The sequence below is a fragment of the Panulirus ornatus genome, chromosome 9 (genome assembly GCF_036320965.1).
Source record: "Panulirus ornatus isolate Po-2019 chromosome 9, ASM3632096v1, whole genome shotgun sequence".
NCBI classification, from domain to species: domain Eukaryota; kingdom Metazoa; phylum Arthropoda; class Malacostraca; order Decapoda; family Palinuridae; genus Panulirus; species Panulirus ornatus.
The window spans coordinates 30,590,599-30,609,391 of NC_092232.1; the positions used below are offsets into that span (position 1 = coordinate 30,590,599).

The 18,793-nt window shown below is 41.2% G+C and overlaps 1 protein-coding gene across 7 annotated transcripts in view; it reads left to right on the forward strand.

Annotated features, from left to right (window-relative positions):
• Positions 1-18,793, forward strand: part of LOC139750309 (coiled-coil domain-containing protein 39-like) — a 512,953-nt gene that overhangs the window by 391,569 nt on the left and 102,591 nt on the right. For all 7 annotated transcript variants that reach the window (XM_071664954.1, XM_071664953.1, XM_071664952.1 and 4 more), the window contains one exon: positions 4,815-4,982. In XM_071664954.1, coding sequence (XP_071521055.1) covers positions 4,815-4,982 — 168 coding nt within the window. The remainder of the gene's footprint in view (positions 1-4,814; positions 4,983-18,793) is intronic.

The window sequence follows — 18,793 nt, forward strand, 5'->3', positions numbered from 1 at the left end:
ATGAGATGGGCCAGACAACATTCTTTGATATTGAGGGATATAATAATGCAGTACTCAAATTCTATGCAGACAGTGAGACCTAAAAGGGTATAGCCAAGGAAACAAACTTGTAAGACCCAGATTGCAGAGCTTTGGATAGTGTTCTTGGAGAGTGATTTTGTCAAAGATGACATAAATGTGTTTATTTATTGTTAAATAGTTTACATGGTAGGGGAGAAAGTCTGCTATGGGGTTTGTTAACTGGTCAAAATTCACTTAATGGCATCTCAGAGGATATTTCCTCATATTAGTCCATATTTTTATGCTTCACTCACCAGAGACCATCATAGTTCCAAAGCATACAGTTCAGTAGTTTCATCTTAAGCTGCAAAAGAAAACCCCAATTTATGCCTGAACTTGTTAAATATGCTTGACTCAGACATTTAAAAGGAGAGTGATTGTTAATCAAGTAAATGTAACTTTCACAAAGATATAGATGAATAAAGGAAGGAGGGACAAGAGCATGATAATGCTAGGAGTAAGGATGAACATGATCCCAGTCCCAGTGTGAGGAGGGTAAGTGGTAGCAGAAGGAAGTGGCAGTGTGATACAGCAGTGCATCCACTATCATCCACATGGGTATGAATGGATATTGCCAACATCACTCTAAAACTTTTCCTTTATATATATGAAGGGGACGAGTGGTTTGGGAATGTCTTGGGAGTAAAGTCAGGGGTTAGTGAGAGGACAACAGCAAGGGAAGGAGCAGCACTGCTCCTGAAACAGGAGTGGTAGGAGTATGTGATACAGTGTAATGAAGTAAACTCTAAATTGATATGAGTAAAACTGAAAATGGATGGAGGGAGATGGGTGATTATTGGTGCATATGCATCTGGGCATGAGAAAAAGATCATGAGAGGCAAGTGTTTTGGGAGCAGCTGAGTGAGTGTGTTAGTATTTTTGATGCTCGAGACTGGGTTGTAGTGATGGGTTATTTGAATGCAAAGGTGGGTAATGTGGCAGTTGAGGGAATAATTGGTGTACATGGGATGTTCAGTGTTGTAAATGGAAATGGTGAAGAGCTTGTAGATTTATGTGCTGAAAAAGGACTGGCGATTGGGAATACCTGGTTTAAAAAGAGAGATATACATAAGTATACGTATGTAAGTAGGAGAGATGGCCAGAGAGCATTATTGGATTACATGTTAATTGATAGGCGCATGAAAGAGAGACTCTTGGATGTTAATGTACTGAGAGGTGCAACTGGAGGGATATCTGATCATTATCTTGTGGAGGCGAAGATGAAGATTTGTAGAGGTTTTCAGAAAAGAAGAGAGAATGTTGGGGTGAAGAGAGTAGTGAGAGTAAGTGAGCTTGGGAAGGAGACTTGTGTTAGGAAGTACCAGGAGGGAATGAGTACAGAAAGGAAAAAGGTGAGAACAAAGGAGGTAAGGGGAGTGGGGGAGGAATGTGATGTATTTAGAGAAGCAGTGATGGCTTCAGCAAAAGATGCTTGTGGCATGAGAAGCGTGGGAGGTGGGTTGATTAGAAAGGGAAGTGAGTGGTGGGATGAAGAAGTAAGATTGTTAGTGAAAGAGAAGAGAGAGGCATTTGGACGATTTTTGCAGGGAAATAATGCAAATGAGTGGGAGATGTATAAAAGAAAGAGGCAGGAGGTCAAGAGAAAGGTGCAAGAGGTGAAAAAGAGGGCAAATGAGAGTTGGGGTGAGAGTGTATCATTGAATTTTAGGGAGAATAAAAAGATGTTTTGGAAGGAGGTAAATAAAGTGCGTAAGACAAGGAAATCAATGGGAACTTCAGTGAAGGGGGCTAATGGGGAGGTGATAACAAGTAGTGGTGATATGAGAAGAGATGGAGTGAGTATTTTGAAGGGTTGTTGAGTGTGTTTAATAGAGTGGCAGATATAGGGTGTTTTGGTCGAGGTGGTGTGCAAAGTGAGAGGGTTAGGGAAAATGATTTGGTAAACAGAGAAGAGGTAGTAAAAGCTTTGCAGAAGATGAAAGCCAGCAAGGCAGCGGATTTGGATGGTATTGCAGTGGAATTTATTAAAAAAGTGGTGACTGTATTGTTGACTGGTTAGTAAGGTTATTTAATATATGTATGACTCATGGTGAGGTGCTTGAGGATTGGCGGAATAATTTCACAGTGCCATTGTACAAAGGCAAAGGGGATAAAAGTGAGTGCTCAAATTACAGAGGTATAAGTTTGTTGAGTATTCCTGGGAAATTATATGGGAGGGCATTGATTGAGAGGGTGAAGGTGTGTACAGAGCATCAGATTGGGGAAGAGCAGTGTGGTTTCAGAAGTGGTAGAGAATGTGTGAATCAGATGTTTCCTTTGAAGAATGTATGTGAGAAATACTTAGAAAAGCAAATGGATTTGTATGTAGCATTTATGGATCTGGAGAATGCATATGATAGAGTTGGTAGATACTCTGTGGAAGGTATTAAGAATATATGGTGTGGGAGGCAAGTTGTTAGAAACAGTGAAAAGTTTTTATCGAGGATGTAAGGCATGTGTACATGTAGGAAGAGAGGTAAGTGATTGGTTCTCAGTGAATGTAGGTTTGTGGAAGGGGTGCATGATGTCTCCATGGTTGTTTAATTTGTTTATGGATGGGGTTATTAGGGAGGTGAATGCAAGAGTTTTGGAAAGAGGGGCAAGTATGCAGTCTGTTGTGGATGAGAGAGCTTGGGAAGTGAGTCAGTTGTTGTTCACTGATGATACAGTGCTGGTGACTGATTCATGTGAGAAATTGCAGAAGCTGGTGACTGAGTTTGGTAAAGTGTGTGAAAGAAGAAAGTTGAGAGTGAATGTGAATAAGAGCAAGGTTATTAGGTATAGTAGGGTTGAGGGACAAGTCAATTGGGAGGTAAGTTTGAATGGAGGAAGTAAAGTGTTTTAGATATCTGGGAGTGGATCTGGCAGCGGATGGAACCATGGAAGCGGAAGTGAATCATCGGGTGGGGGAGGGAATGAAAATTCTGGGAGCCTTGAAGAATGTTTGGAAGTCGAGAACGTTATCTTGGAAAGTAAAAATGGGTATGTTTGAAGGAATAGTGGTTCCAACAATGATGTATGGTTGTGAGGCGTGGGCTATGGATAGAGTTGTGCGCAGGAGGGTGGATGTACTGGAAATGAGATGTTTGAGGACAATATGTGGTGTGAGGTAGTTTGATCGAGTAAGTAATAATAGGGTAAGAGAGACGTGTGGAAATAAAAAGAGTTTGGTTGAGAGAGCAGAAGAGGGTGTTTTGAAATGGTTTGGTCACATGGAGAGAATGAGTGAGGAAAGATTGACCAAGAGGATATATGTGTCAGAGGTGGAGGGAACGAGGAGAAGTGGGAGACCAAATTGGAGGTGGAAAGATGGCGTGAAAAAGATTTTGAGCGATCAGGGCCTGAACATGCAGGAGGGTGAAAGGTGTGCAAGGAATAGAGTGAATTGGAACGATGTGGTATACCGGGGTTGACGTGCTGTCAGTGGATTGAACCAGGGCATGTGAAGCGTCTGGGGTAAACCATGGAAAGTTCTGTGGGGCCTGGATGTGGAAAGGGTGCTGTGGTTTCGGTGCATTATTACATGACAGCTAGAGACTGAGTGTGAACGAATGGGGCCTTTGTTGTCTTTTCCTAGCGCTACCTCGCTCACATGAGGGGGGGGTTGTTATTACATGTGTGGCAAGGTGGCAATGGGAATAAATAAAGGCAGAAAGTATGAATTATGTACATGTGTATATATGTATATGTCTGTGTGTGTATATATATGTATATATTGAGATGTATAGGTATGTATATTTGCGTGTGTGGACATGTTTGTATATGCATGTGTATGTGGGTGGGTTGGGCCATTCTTTTGTCTGTTTCCTTGCACTACCTCGCTAACACGGGAGACAGAAACAAAGCAAAATAAAAATGAAAATAAGAAGGAAGTCAGGTATAATAGGTGCTTGTTCTGTCTCCAAGAATAGCTAGAATGTTTCTTAGAGTATTTTGACAGTGATTTGATGGATATGATAGTGACTGAAACAAATTAATATTATGGTTTTGTAAAGGAAGCACAGCCAATATCTCCAGGCATCCTTGGCCAAGGTGTCATTATCATGACAATAACACTCAAGGACACAGGAAAGTGCAGGAAACACACTGCTTGTATACTAATTGTGATGTGCTTCTGTGTATACACCCATGTTTGAAGGTGTATATGGAAAGCAAGTAGGGTAAATATATGTACATATATGGTAAATACCAAAACATTTATCATTTGTAGTAAGAGAAATAGCATTGTTGTATATAGAAAGTGCATATACATATAAGTGTAAAGAAGCTATAGTATTGGTGTAATAAGGAAATGTTTACATATTGAGTCATACGGTTAGGGATGCATCATACAGCTGGTAAAATAGGCTTTGACTCTCCTACCTGAAGGAATATTTGTCTAAGAGCTTCATCATATCAATAAGTTTAGATCTGCCATATTGTCTTATATGGTGTGTGTTTTAGAGAAAATAAATCTTTTTCTTAGCATGGAAAATCAAGAATTTTTTTTTTTAGTGAATTTTCATTGGGGTTATATATGATATATAGGGCCACCACAGTCAGTGAGTCAAACTTTAATTTTCCAGAATTACTTTCTGAAGGGACTGTCATAACTGCTAGTAGTATATCACCATCTTCTCAGTCATCATCATTATACAGTAATTAAATCTTAGGCATTACCTTCTGTTTACTCCATAAACACTTTGATAACAAGAATGTTCCGATCATCTTTAATCTTTACTATCAATATTACTTATTATTTAATCTTATTTCAGGAACTGAACATTCAGCAGCTTCGTCGGCAGATCCATGAACTTACTCATGATGGAAATAATAATGATGTGGATGCAGATCAACAGAAGCAACTGGAACTTTTAAATCTGCGCGTTCAAGAGGTCTCTACTACAATAAAATTGCTTTCAAAGCAACTTATATTCCTCAGGGTAAGTGTCTTGTTGCTGCATGTACCTGAGAAGAGTATGAGAATTTTTTTTCATACTTGATTGCCATTTCCTGGATTATTGAGGTAGTGCCAGAAGCAGACGAAAAAGACCACATCTGCTCACTCCCTTTCTCTAGCTGTCATGCCTAATGCACCTAAACCACAGCCAGGCCCCACAGAACTTTCCTTGGTTTACCCCAGATGTTTCACATGCTCTGGTTCAGTCCATTGACAACATGTTGACACCAGCATACCACATCAATCCAGTTTCACTGTGTCCCATGAATGTCTTTCACCCTGTTATATGTTCATACCCCGGTTGCTCAACATCTTTTTCACTCCATCTTTCTATATCCAGTTTGGTCTCCCCATTCCCCTTGTTCCCTTGTTTTGACAGCCTTTTTTTTTTTTGTAGTGAGATATTGGCTTTTTGCATAGTATACCCTATCTCTATGAACAAGTTTATATTTCAGGAATAGATATTATTAAACTTTGTCGCTATCTCCCACGTTAGCAAGGTAGCACAAGGAAACAGACAAAAGAATGGCCCAACCCACCCACATACACATGTATATACATACATGTCCACACATGCACATGTATATACATACATGTCCACACATGCACATGTATACATACATGTCCACACATGCACATATACATACCTATACATTTCAATGTATATATATATATATATATATATATATATATATATATATATATATATATATATATATATATATATTTTTTTTTTTTTTATACTTTGTCGCTGTCTCCCGCGTTTGCGAGGTAGCGCAAGGAAACAGACGAAAGAAATGGCCCAACCCTCCCCATACACATGTATATACATACGTCCACACACGCAAATATACATACCTACACAGCTTTCCATGGTTTACCCCAGACGCTTCACATGCCTTGATTCAATCCACTGACAGCACGTCAACCCCGGTATACCACATCGCTCCAATTCACTCTATTCCTTGCCCTCCTTTCACCCTCCTGCATGTTCAGGCCCCGATCACACAAAATCTTTTTCACTCCATCTTTCCACCTCCAATTTGGTCTCCCTCTTCTCCTTGCTCCCTCCACCTCTGACACATATATCCTCTTGGTCAATCTTTCCTCACTCATCCTCTCCATGTGCCCAGACCACTTCAAAACACCCTCTTCTGCTCTCTCAACCACGCTCTTTTTATTTCCACACATCTCTCTTACCCTTACGTTACTCACTCGATCAAACCACCTCACACCACAATTGTCCTCAAACATCTCATTTCCAGCACATCCATCCTCCTGCGCACAACTCTATCCATAGCCCACGCCTCGCAACCATACAACATTGTTGGAACACTATTCCTTCAAACATACCCATTTTTGCTTTCCGAGATAATGTTCTTGACTTCCTCACATTCTTCAAGGCCCCCAGAATTTTCGCCCTCTCCCCCACCCTATGATCCACTTCCGCTTCCATGGTTCCATCCGCTGCCAGATCCACTCCCAGATATCTAAAACACTTCACTTCCTCCAGTTTTTCTCCATTCAAACTCACCTCCCAATTGACTTGACCCTCAACCCTACTGTACCTAATAACCTTGCTCTTATTCACATTTACTCTTAACTTTCTTCTTCCACACACTTTACCAAACTCAGTCACCAGCTTCTGCAGTTTCTCACATGAATCAGCCACCAGCGCTGTATCATCAGCAAACAACAACTGACTCACTTCCCAAGCTCTCTCATCCACAAGAGATTGCATACTTGCCCCTCTTTCCAAAACTCTTGCATTCACCTCCCTAACAACCCCATCCATAAACAAATTAAACAACCATGGAGACTTCACACACCCCTGCCGCAAACCTACATTCACTGAGAACCAATCACTTTCCTCTCTTCCTACACGTACACATGCCTTACATCCTCGATAAAAACTTTTCACTGCTTCTAACAACTTGCCTCCCACACCATATATTCTTAATACCTTCCACAGAGCATCTCTATCAACTCTATCATATGCCTTCTCCAGATCCATAAATGCTACATACAAATCCATTTGCTTTTCTAAGTATTTCTCACATACGTTCTTCAAAGCAAACACCTGATCCACACATCCTCTACCACTTCTGATACCACGCTGTTCTTCCCCAATCTGATGCTCTGTACATGCTTTCACCCTCTCAATCAATACCCTCCCATATAATTTACCAGGAATACTCAACAAACTTATACCTTTGTAATTTGAGCACTCACTCTTATCCCCTTTGCCTTTGTACAATGGCACTATGCAAGCATTCCACCAATCCTCAGGCACCTCACCATGAATCATACATACATTGAATAACCTTACCAAACAGTCAACAATACAGTCACCCCCTTTTTTAATAAATTCCACTGCAATACCGTCCAAACCCACTGTCTTGCCAACTTTCATCTTCCACAAAGCTTTTACTACCTCTTCTCTGTTTACCAAATCATTTTCCGTAACCCTCTCACTTTGCACACCACCTCGACCAAAACACCCTATATCTGCCACTCTGTCATCAAACACATCCAACAAACCTTCAAAATACTCACTCCATATCTTTCCCACATCACCACTACTTGTTATCACCTCCCCATTGAAGTTCCCATTTGTTCCCTTGTCTTTTGCACTTTATTTACATCCTTCCAAAACATCTTTTTGTTCTCCCTAAAATTTAATGATACTCTCTCTCCCCAACTCTCATTTCCCCTCTTTTTCACCTCTTGCACCTTTCTCTTGACCTCCTGCCTCTTTCTTTTATACATCTCCCACTCATTTGCATTTTTTCCCTGCAAAAATCATCCAAATGCCTCTCTCTTCTCTTTCACTAATAATCTTACTTCTTCATCTCACCACTCACTACCCTTTCTAGTCTACCCACCTCCTACACTTCTCATGCCACAAGCATCTTTTGCGCAAGCTATCACTGCTTCCCTGAATACATCCCATTCCAACCCCACTCCCCTTACCTCCTTTGTTCTCACCTTTTTCCATTCTGTATCAGTCTCTCCTGGTACTTCCTCACACAAGTCTCCTTTCCAAGCTCACTTACTCTCACCACTCTCTTCACCCCGACATTCTCTCTTCTTTTCTGAAAACCTCTACAAAATCTTCACCTTCGCCTCCACAAGGTGATGATCAGACATCCCTCCAGTTGCACCTCTCAGCACATTAACATCCAAAAGTCTCTCTTTCACGCGCCTATCAATTAACATGTAATCCAATAATGCTCTCTGGCCATCTCTCCTACTTACATACGTATACTTATGTATATCTCTCTTTTTAAACCAGGTATTCCCAATCACCAGTCCTTTTTCAGCACATAAATCTACAAGCTCTTCACCATTTCCATTTACAACACTGAGCACCCCATGTACACCAATTATTCCCTCAACTGCCACATTACTCACCTTTGCATTCAAATCACCCATCACTATCACCCGGTCTCGTGCATCAAAACCACTAACACATTCATTCAGCTACTCCCAAAACACTTGCCTCTCATGATCTTTCTTCTCATGCCCAGGTGCATATGCACCAATAATCACCCATCCCTCTCCATCAACTTTCAGTTTTACCCATATCAATCTAGAGTTTACTTTCTTACACTCTATCACATACTTCCACCACTCCTGTTTCAGTAGTGCTGCTCCTTCCCTTGCTTTTGTCCTCTCACTAACCCCTGACTTTACTCCCAAGACATTCCCAAGCCACTCTTCCCCTTTACCCTTGAGCTTCGTTTCACTCAGAGCCAAAACATCCAGGTTCCTTTCCTCAAACATACTACCTATCTCTCCTTTTTTCTCATCTTGGTTACATCCACACACATTTAGACACCCCAATCTGAGCCTTCTAGGAGGATGAGCACTCCCCGCGTGACTCCTTCTTCTGTTTCACCTTTTAGAAAGTTAAAATACAAGGAGGGGAGGGTCTCTAGCCCCCTACTTCCGTCCCCTTTAGTCACCTTCTACGACACGTGAGGAATGTGTGGGAAGTATTCTTTATCCCCTATACCCAGGGATATATATATATATATATATATATATATATTTATGTATTTATTTATTTATTATACTTTGTCGCTGTCTCCCGCGTTTGCGAGGTAGTGCAAGGAAACAGACGAAAGAAATGGCCCAACCCCCCCCATACACATGTATATACATACGTCCACACACGCAAATATACATACCTACACAGCTTTCCATGGTTTACCCCAGACGCTTCACATGCCCTGATTCAATCCACTGACAGCACGTCAACCCCGGTATACCACATCGCTCCAATTCACTCTATTCCTTGCCCTCCTTTCACCCTCCTGAATGTTCAGGCCCCGATCACACAAAATCTTTTTCACTCCATCTTTCCACCTCCAATTTGGTCTCCCTCTTCTCCTCGTTCCCTCCACCTCCGACACATATATCCTCTTGGTCAATCTTTCCTCACTCATCCTCTCCATGTGCCCAAACCACTTCAAAACACCCTCTTCTGCTCTCTCAACCACGCTCTTTTTATTTCCACACATCTCTCTTACCCTTACGTTACTCACTCGATCAAACCACCTCACACCACACATTGTCCTCAAACATCTCATTTCCAGCACATCCATCCTCCTGCGCACAACTCTATCCATAGCCCACGCCTCGCAACCATACAACATTGTTGGAACCACTATTCCTTCAAACATACCCATTTTTGCTTTCCGAGATAATGTTCTCGACTTCCACACATTCTTCAAGGCCCCCAGAATTTTCGCCCCCTCCCCCACCCTATGATCCACTTCCGCTTCCATGGTTCCATCCGCTGCCAGATCCACTCCCAGATATCTAAAACACTTCACTTCCTCCAGTTTTTCTCCATTCAAACTCACCTCCCAATTGACTTGACCCTCAACCCTACTGTACCTAATAACCTTGCTCTTATTCACATTCACTCTTAACTTTCTTCTTCCACACACTTTACCAAACTCAGTCACCAGCTTCTGCAGTTTCTCACATGAATCAGCCACCAGCGCTGTATCATCAGCGAACAACAACTGACTCACTTCCCAAGCTCTCTCATCCCCAACAGACTTCATACTTGCCCCTCTTTCCAAAACTCTTGCATTTACCTCCCTAACAACCCCATCCATAAACAAATTAAACAACCATGGAGACATCACACACCCCTGCCGCAAACCTACATTCACTGAGAACCAATCACTTTCCTCTCTTCCTACACGTACACATGCCTTACATCCTCGATAAAAACTTTTCACTGCTTCTAACAACTTTCCTCCCACACCATATATTCTTAATACCTTCCACAGAGCATCTCTATCAACTCTATCATATGCCTTCTCCAGATCCATAAATGCTACATACAAATCCATTTGCTTTTCTAAGTATTTCTCACATACATTCTTCAAAGCAAACACCTGATCCACACATCCTCTACCACTTCTGAAACCACACTGCTCTTCCCCAATCTGATGCTCTGTACATGCCTTCACCCTCTCAATCAATACCCTCCCATATAATTTACCAGGAATACTCAACAAACTTATACCTCTGTAATTTGAGCACTCACTCTTATCCCCTTTGCCTTTGTACAATGGCACTATGCACGCATTCCGCCAATCCTCAGGCACCTCACCATGAGTCATACATACATTAAATAACCTTACCAACCAGTCAACAATACAGTCACCCCCTTTTTTAATAAATTCCACTGCAATACCATCCAAACCTGCTGCCTTGCCGGCTTTCATCTTCCGCAAAGCTTTCACTACCTCTTCTCTGTTTACCAAATCATTTTCCCTAACCCTCTCACTTTGCACACCACCTTGACCAAGACACCCTATATCTGCTCTATCATCAAACACATTCAACAAACCTTCAAAATACTCACTCCATCTCCTTCTCACATCACCACTACTTGTTATCACCTCCCCATTTGCGCCCTTCACTGAAGTTCCCATTTGCTCCCTTGTCTTACGCACTTTATTTACCTCCTTCCAGAACATCTTTTTATTCTCCCTAAAATTTAATGATACTCTCTCACCCCAACTCTCATTTGCCCTCTTTTTCACCTCTTGCACCTTTCTCTTGACCTCCTGTCTCTTTCTTTTATACATCTCCCACTCAATTGCATTTTTTCCCTGCAAAAATCGTCCAAATGCCTCTCTTTTCTCTTTCACTAATAATCATACTTCTTCATCCCACCACTCACTACCCTTTCTAATCAACCCACCTCCCACGCTTCTCATGCCACGAGCATCTTTTGCGCAATCCATCACTGATTCCCTAAATACATCCCATTCCTCCCCCACTCCCCTTACTTCCATTGTTCTCACCTTTTTCCATTCTGTACTCAGTCTCTCCTGGTACTTCCTCACACAAGTCTCCTTCCCAAGCTCACTTACTCTCACCACCCTCTTCACCCCAACATTCACTCTTCTTTTCTGAAAACCCATACAAATCTTCACCTTAGCCTCCACAAGATAATGATCAGACATCCCTCCAGTTGTACCTCTCAGCACATTTACATCCAAAAGTCTCTCTTTCACACGCCTGTCAATTAACATGCAATCCAGTAACGCTCTCTGGCCATCTCTCCTACTTACATACGTATACTTATGTATATCTCGCTTTTTAAACCAGGTATTCCCAATCACCAGTCTTTTTTCAGCACATAAGTCTACAAGCTCTTCACCATTTCCATTTACAACACTGAACACCCCATGTATACCAATTATTCCCTCAACTGCCACATTACTCACCTTTGCATTCAAATCACCCATCACTATAACCCGGTCGCGTGCATCAAAACCACTAACACACTCATTCAGCTGTTCCCAAAACACTTGCCTCTCATGATCTTTCTTCTCATGCCCAGGTGCATATGCACCAATAATCACCCATCTCTCTCCATCAACTTTCAGTTTTGCCCATATTAATGGAGAATTTACTTTCTTACATTCTATCACATACTCCCACAACTCCTGTTTCAGGAGTACTGCTACTACTTCCCTTGCTCTTGTCCTCTCACTAACCCTTGACTTTACTCCCAAGACATTCCCAAACCACTCTTCCCCTTTACCCTTGAGCTTCGTTTCACTCAGAGCCAAAACATCCAGGTTCCTTTCCTCAAACATACTACCTATCTCTCCTTTTTTCACATCTTGGTCACATCCACACACATTTAGACACCCCAACCTGAGTCTACGAGGAGTATGAGCACTCCCCGCATGACTCCATCTGTTTCCCATATTTTAGAAAGTTGAAAATACAAGGAGGGGAGGATTTCTGGCCCCCAGCTCCCGTCCCCTCTAGTCGCCTTCTACGACATGTGAGGAATGCGTGGGAAGTATTCTTTCACCCTTATCCCCAGGGATGATATATATATATATATATACATACACACACATATACACACATATACTCACATACACACATATACACACACACATATATATGTGTATATATATATATATATTTTTTTTTTTTTTTTTATACTTTGTCGCTGTCTCCCGCGTTTGCGAGGTAGCGCAAGGAAACAGACGAAAGAAATGGCCCCAACCCCCCCCCCCCATACACATGTACATACACACGTCCACACACGCAAATATACATACCTACACAGCTTACCATGGTTTACCCCAGACGCTTCACATGCCTTGATTCACTCCACTGACAGCACGTCAACCCCTGTATACCACATCGCTCCAATTCACTCTATTCCTTGCCCTCCTTTCACCCTCCTGCATGTTCAGGCCCCGATCACACAAAATCTTTTTCACTCCATCTTTCCACCTCCAATTTGGTCTCCCTCTTCTCCTCGTTCCCTCCACCTCCGACACATATATCCTCTTGGTCAATCTTTCCTCACTCATTCTCTCCATGTGCCCAAACCATTTCAAAACACCCTCTTCTGCTCTCTCAACCACGCTCTTTTTATTTCCACACATCTCTCTTACCCTTACGTTACTTACTCGATCAAACCACCTCACACCACACATTGTCCTCAAACATCTCATTTCCAGCACATCCATCCTCCTGCGCACAACTCTATCCATAGCCCACGCCTCGCAACCATACAACATTGTTGGAACCACTATTCCTTCAAACATACCCATTTTTGCTTTCCGAGATAATGTTCTCGACTTCCACACATTTTTCAAGGCTCCCAAAATTTTCGCCCCCTCCCCCACCCTATGATCCACTTCCGCTTCCATGGTTCCATCCGCTGACAGATCCACTCCCAGATATCTAAAACACTTCACTTCCTCCAGTTTTTCTCCATTCAAACTCACCTCCCAATTGACTTGACCCTCAACCCTACTGTACCTAATAACCTTGCTCTTATTCACATTTACTCTTAACTTTCTTCTTCCACACACTTTACCAAACTCAGTCACCAGCTTCTGCAGTTTCTCACATGAATCAGCCACCAGCGCTGTATCATCAGCGAACAACAACTGACTCACTTCCCAAGCTCTCTCATCCCCAACAGACTTCATACTTGCCCCTCTTTCCAGGACTCTTGCATTTACCTCCCTAACAACCCCATCCATAAACAAATTAAACAACCATGGAGACATCACACACCCCTGCCGCAAACCTACATTCACTGAGAACCAATCACTTTCCTCTCTTCCTACACGTACACATGCCTTACATCCTCGATAAAAACTTTTCACTGCTTCTAACAACTTGCCTCCCACACCATATATTCTTAATACCTTCCACAGAGCATCTCTATCAACTCTATCATATATATATATATATATATATATATATATATATATATATATATATATATATATATATATATACATATGAAAAATGTAAGAAATAATCAGGAAACTGAAACTTCTATCTTGAAATGAAATTAAAAAAATGAATGTCACATTATGGTTCAACCTCTGGCTATGGAAAAGGGAAATGTATAATTTATTTACACAAACATCAATAGTAGTTTTCATCAATTTAACCACTGTATCATACTGCCTGGACCACTTCTCTTATCATGAAACTGGAATATTGGCTTATGATGTTTCTCAATTGTCTTCATTACACAAAGTACAACCATATCTTGGATACATGAGGGTAGGTAGTTGGTCATCCGCCATAAGAAAGCCTTGACAGACCAAAAGTTTATCTAGACCTCAGCTTTTCCAGTACATTCATGAAAAACACCTTTTTGCTTTCTATCTCTATCACTTTGAAAAATGCTCCTTTTGTTCACATTTCAATGAAAGAATAAGCTTCAATGTCTAAGCTACATTCTTTTCCAGTTTCACTATTTTCTTGTCAGAGCACCATGTATGAAAACTATCACTCCAGTAACACAACTATAAACATTTACTTTCCCTTTAAAAATTTTAATCAAATTTTAGGGAGAATAAAAAGATGTTCTGTAAGGAGGTAAATAAAGTGCGTAAGACAAGGGAGCAAATGGGAACTTCAGTGAAGGGCGCTAATGGGGAGGTGATAACAAGTAGTGGTGATGTGAGAAGGAGATGGAGTGAGTATTTTGAAGGTTTGTTGAATGTGTTTGATGATAGAGTGGCAGATATTGGGTGTCTTGGTCGAGGTGGTGTGCAAAGTGAGAGGGTTGGGGAAAATGATTTGGTAAACAGGGAAGAGGTAGTAAAAGCTTTGCGGAAGATGAAAGCCAGCAAGGCAGCAGGTTTGGATGGTATTGCAGTGGAATTTATTAAAAAAGGGGGTGACTGTATTGTTGACTGGTTGGTAAGGTTATTTAATGTATGTATGATTCATGGTGAGGTGCCTGAGGATTGGCGGAATGCGTGCATAGTGCCATTGTACAAAGGCAAAGGGGATAAGAGTGAGTGCTCAAATTACAGAGGTATAAGTTTGTTGAGTATTCCTGGTAAATTATATGGGAGGGTATTGATTGAGAGGGTGAAGGCATGTACAGAGCATCAGATTGGGGAAGAGCAGTGTGGTTTCAGAAGTGGTAGAGGATGTGTGGATCAGGTGTTTGCTTTGAAGAATGTATGTGAGAAATACTTAGAAAAGCAAATGGATTTGTATGTAGCATTTATGGATCTGGAGAAGGCATATGATAGAGTTGATAGAGATGCTCTGTGGAAGGTATTAAGAATATATGGTGTGGGAGGCAAGTTGTTAGAAGCAGTAAAAAGTTTTTATCGAGGATGTAAGGCATGTGTACGTGTAGGAAGAGAGGAAAGTGATTGGTTCTCAGTGAATTTAGGTTTGCGGCAGGGGTGTGTGATGTCTCCATGGTTGTTTAATTTGTTCATGGATGGGGTTGTTAGGGAGGTGAATGCAAGAGTTTTGGAAAGAGGGGCAAGAATGAAGTCTGTTGTGGATGAGAGAGCTTGGGAAGTGAGTCAGTTGTTGTTCACTGATAATACAGCGCTGGTGGCTGATTCATGTGAGAAACTGCAGAAGCTGGTGACTGAGTTTGGTAAAGTGTGTGAAAGAAGAAAGTTAAGAGTAAATGTGAATAAGAGCAAGGTTATTAGGTACAGTAGGGTTGAGTGTCAAGTCAGTTGGGAGGTAAGTTTGAATGGAGAAAAACTGGAGGAAGTAAAGTGTTTTAGATATCTGGGAGTGGATCTGGCAGCGGATGGAACCATGGAAGCGGAAGTGAATCATAGGGTGAGGGAGGGGTCGAAAATCCTGGGAGCCTTGAAGAATGTATGGAAGTCGAGAACATTATCTTGGAAAGCAAAAATGGGTATGTTTGAAGGAATAGTGGTTCCAACAATGTTGTATGGTTGCGAGGCGTGGGCTATGGATAGAGTTGTGCGCAGGAGGGTGGATGTGCTGGAAATGAGACGTTTGAGGACAATGTGTGGTGTGAGGTGGTTTGATCGAGTAAGTAATGTAAGGGTAAGAGAGATGTGTGGAAATAAAAAGAGCGTGGTTGAGACAGCAGAAGAGGGTGTTTTGAAATGGTTTGGGCACATGGAGAGAATGAGTGAGGAAAGATTGACCAAGAGGATATATGTGTCGGAGGTGGAGGGAACGAGGAGAAGTGGGAGACCACATTGGAGGTGGAAAGATGGAGTGAAAAAGATTTTGTGTGATCGGGGCCTGAACATGCAGGAGGGTAAAAGGCGGGCAAGGAATAGAGTGAATTGGATCGAATGTGGTATACCGGGGTTGACGTGCTGTCAGTGGATTGAACCAGGGCATGTGAAGCGTCTGGGTAAACCATGGAAAGTTCTGTGGGGCCTGGATGTGGAAAGGGTGCTGTGGTTTCGGTGCATTATTACATGACAGCTAGAGACTGAGTGTGAACGAATGGGGCCTTTGTTGTCTTTTCCTAGCGCTACCGTCGCCACATGAGGGGGGGTTGTTATTACATGTGTGGCAAGGTGGCAATGGGAATAAATAAAGGCAGAAAGTATGAATTATGTACATGTGATATATGTATATGTCTGTGTGTGTATATATATGAAATTTTATTGAATGAAATAGGTATGTATATTTGCGTGTGTGGACATGTTTGATAATGCATGTGTATGTGGGTGGGTTGGGCCATTCTTTGTCTGTTTCCTTGCACTACCCTCGCAAAACACGGGAGACAGAAACAAAGCAAAATAAAAATGAAAATAAGAAGGAAGTCAGGTATAATAGGTGCTTGTTCTGTCTCCAAGAATAGCTAGAATGTTTCTTAGAGTATTTTGACAGTGATTTGATGGATATGATAGTGACTGAAACAAATTAATATTATGGTTTGTAAAGGAAGCACACCCAATATCTCCAGGCATCCTTGGCCCAAGGTGTCATTATCATGACAATAACACTCAAGGACACAGGAAAGTGCAGGAAACACACTGCTTGTATACTAATTGTGATGTGCTTCTGTGTATACACCCATGTTTGAAGGTGTAATAAGGAAAGCAAGTAGGGTAAATATATTACATATATGGTAAATACCAAAACATTTATCATTTGTAGTAAGAGAAATAGCATTGTTGTATATAGAAAGTGAAATATACATATAAGTGTAAAAAAGCTATAGTATTGGTGTAATAAGGAAATGTTTACATATTGAGTCATAGGGTTAGGGATGCATCATACAGCTGGTAAAATAGGCTTTGACTCTCCTACCTGAAGGAATATTTGTACCTAAGAGCTTCATCATATCAATAAGTTTAGATCTGCCATATTGTCTTATATGGTGTGTGTTTTAGAGAAAATAAATCTTTTTCTTAGCATGGAAAATCAAGAATTTTTTTTTTAGTGAATTTTCATTGGGGTTATATATGATATATAGGGCCACCACAGTCAGTGAGTCAAACTTTAATTTTCCAGAATTACTTTCTGAAGGGACTGTCATAACTGCTAGTAGTATATCACCATCTTCTCAGTCATCATCATTATACAGTAATTAAATCTTAGCATTACCTTCTGTTTACTCCATAAACACTTTGATAACAAGAATGTTCCGATCATCTTTAATCTTACTATCAATATTACTTATTATTTAATCTTATTTCAGGAACTGAACATTCAGCAGCTTCGTCGGCAGATCCATGAACTTACTCATGATGGAAAATTAATAATGATGTGGATGCAGATCAACAGAAGCAACTGGAACTTTTAAATCTGCCGCGTTCAAGAGGTCTCTACTACAATAAAATTGCTTTCAAACAACTTATATTCCTCAGGGTAAGTGTCTTGTTGCTGCATGTACCTGAAAAAGAGTATGAGAATTTTTTTTCATACTTGATTGCCATTTCCTGGATTATTGAGGTAGTGCCAGAAGCAGACGAAAAAGACCACATCTGCTCACTCCCTTCTCTAGCTGTCATGCCTAATGCACCTAAACCACAGCCAGGCCCCACAGAACTTTCCTTGGTTTACCCCAGATGTTTCACATGCTCTGGTTCAGTCCATTGACAACATGTTGACACCAGCATACCACATCAATCCAGTTTCAAATGTGTCCCATGAATGTCTTTCACCCTGTTATATGTTCATACCCCGTTGCTCAACATCTTTTTCACTCCATCTTTCTATATCCAGTTTGGTCTCCCCATTCCCCTTGTTCCCTTGTTTGACAGCCTTTTTTTTTTTTGTAGTGAATATTGGCTTTTTGCATAGTATAACCCTATCTCTATGAACAAGTTTATATTTCAGGAATAGATATTATTAAACTTTGTCGCTATCTCCCACGTTAGCAAGGTAGCACAAGGAAACAGACAAAAGAATGGCCCAACCCACCCCCATACACATGTATATACATACAGTCCACACATGCACATGATATACATACATGTCCACACATGCACATGTATATACATACATGTCCACACATGCACATATACATACCTATACATTTCAATGTATATATATAAAATATATATAATAATATATATTATATATATATATATATATATATATATATATATAATATATTTTTTTTTTTTTATACTTTGTCGCTGTCTCCCGCGTTTGCGAGGTAGCGCAAGGAAACAGACGAAAGAAATGGCCCAACCCCTCCCCCTACACATGTATATACATACGTCCACACACGCAAATATACATACCCACACAGCTTTCCATGGTTTACCCCAGACGCTTCACATGCCTTGATTCAATCCCCCTGACAGCACGTCAACCCCGTATACCACATCGCTCCAATTCACTCTATTCCTTGCCCTCCTTTCACCCTCCTGAATGTTCAGGCCCCGATCACACAAAATCTTTTTCACTCCATCTTTCCACCTCCAATTTGGTCTCCCTCTTCTCCTCGTTCCCTCCACCTCCGACACATATATCCTCTTGGTCAATCTTTCCTCACTCATC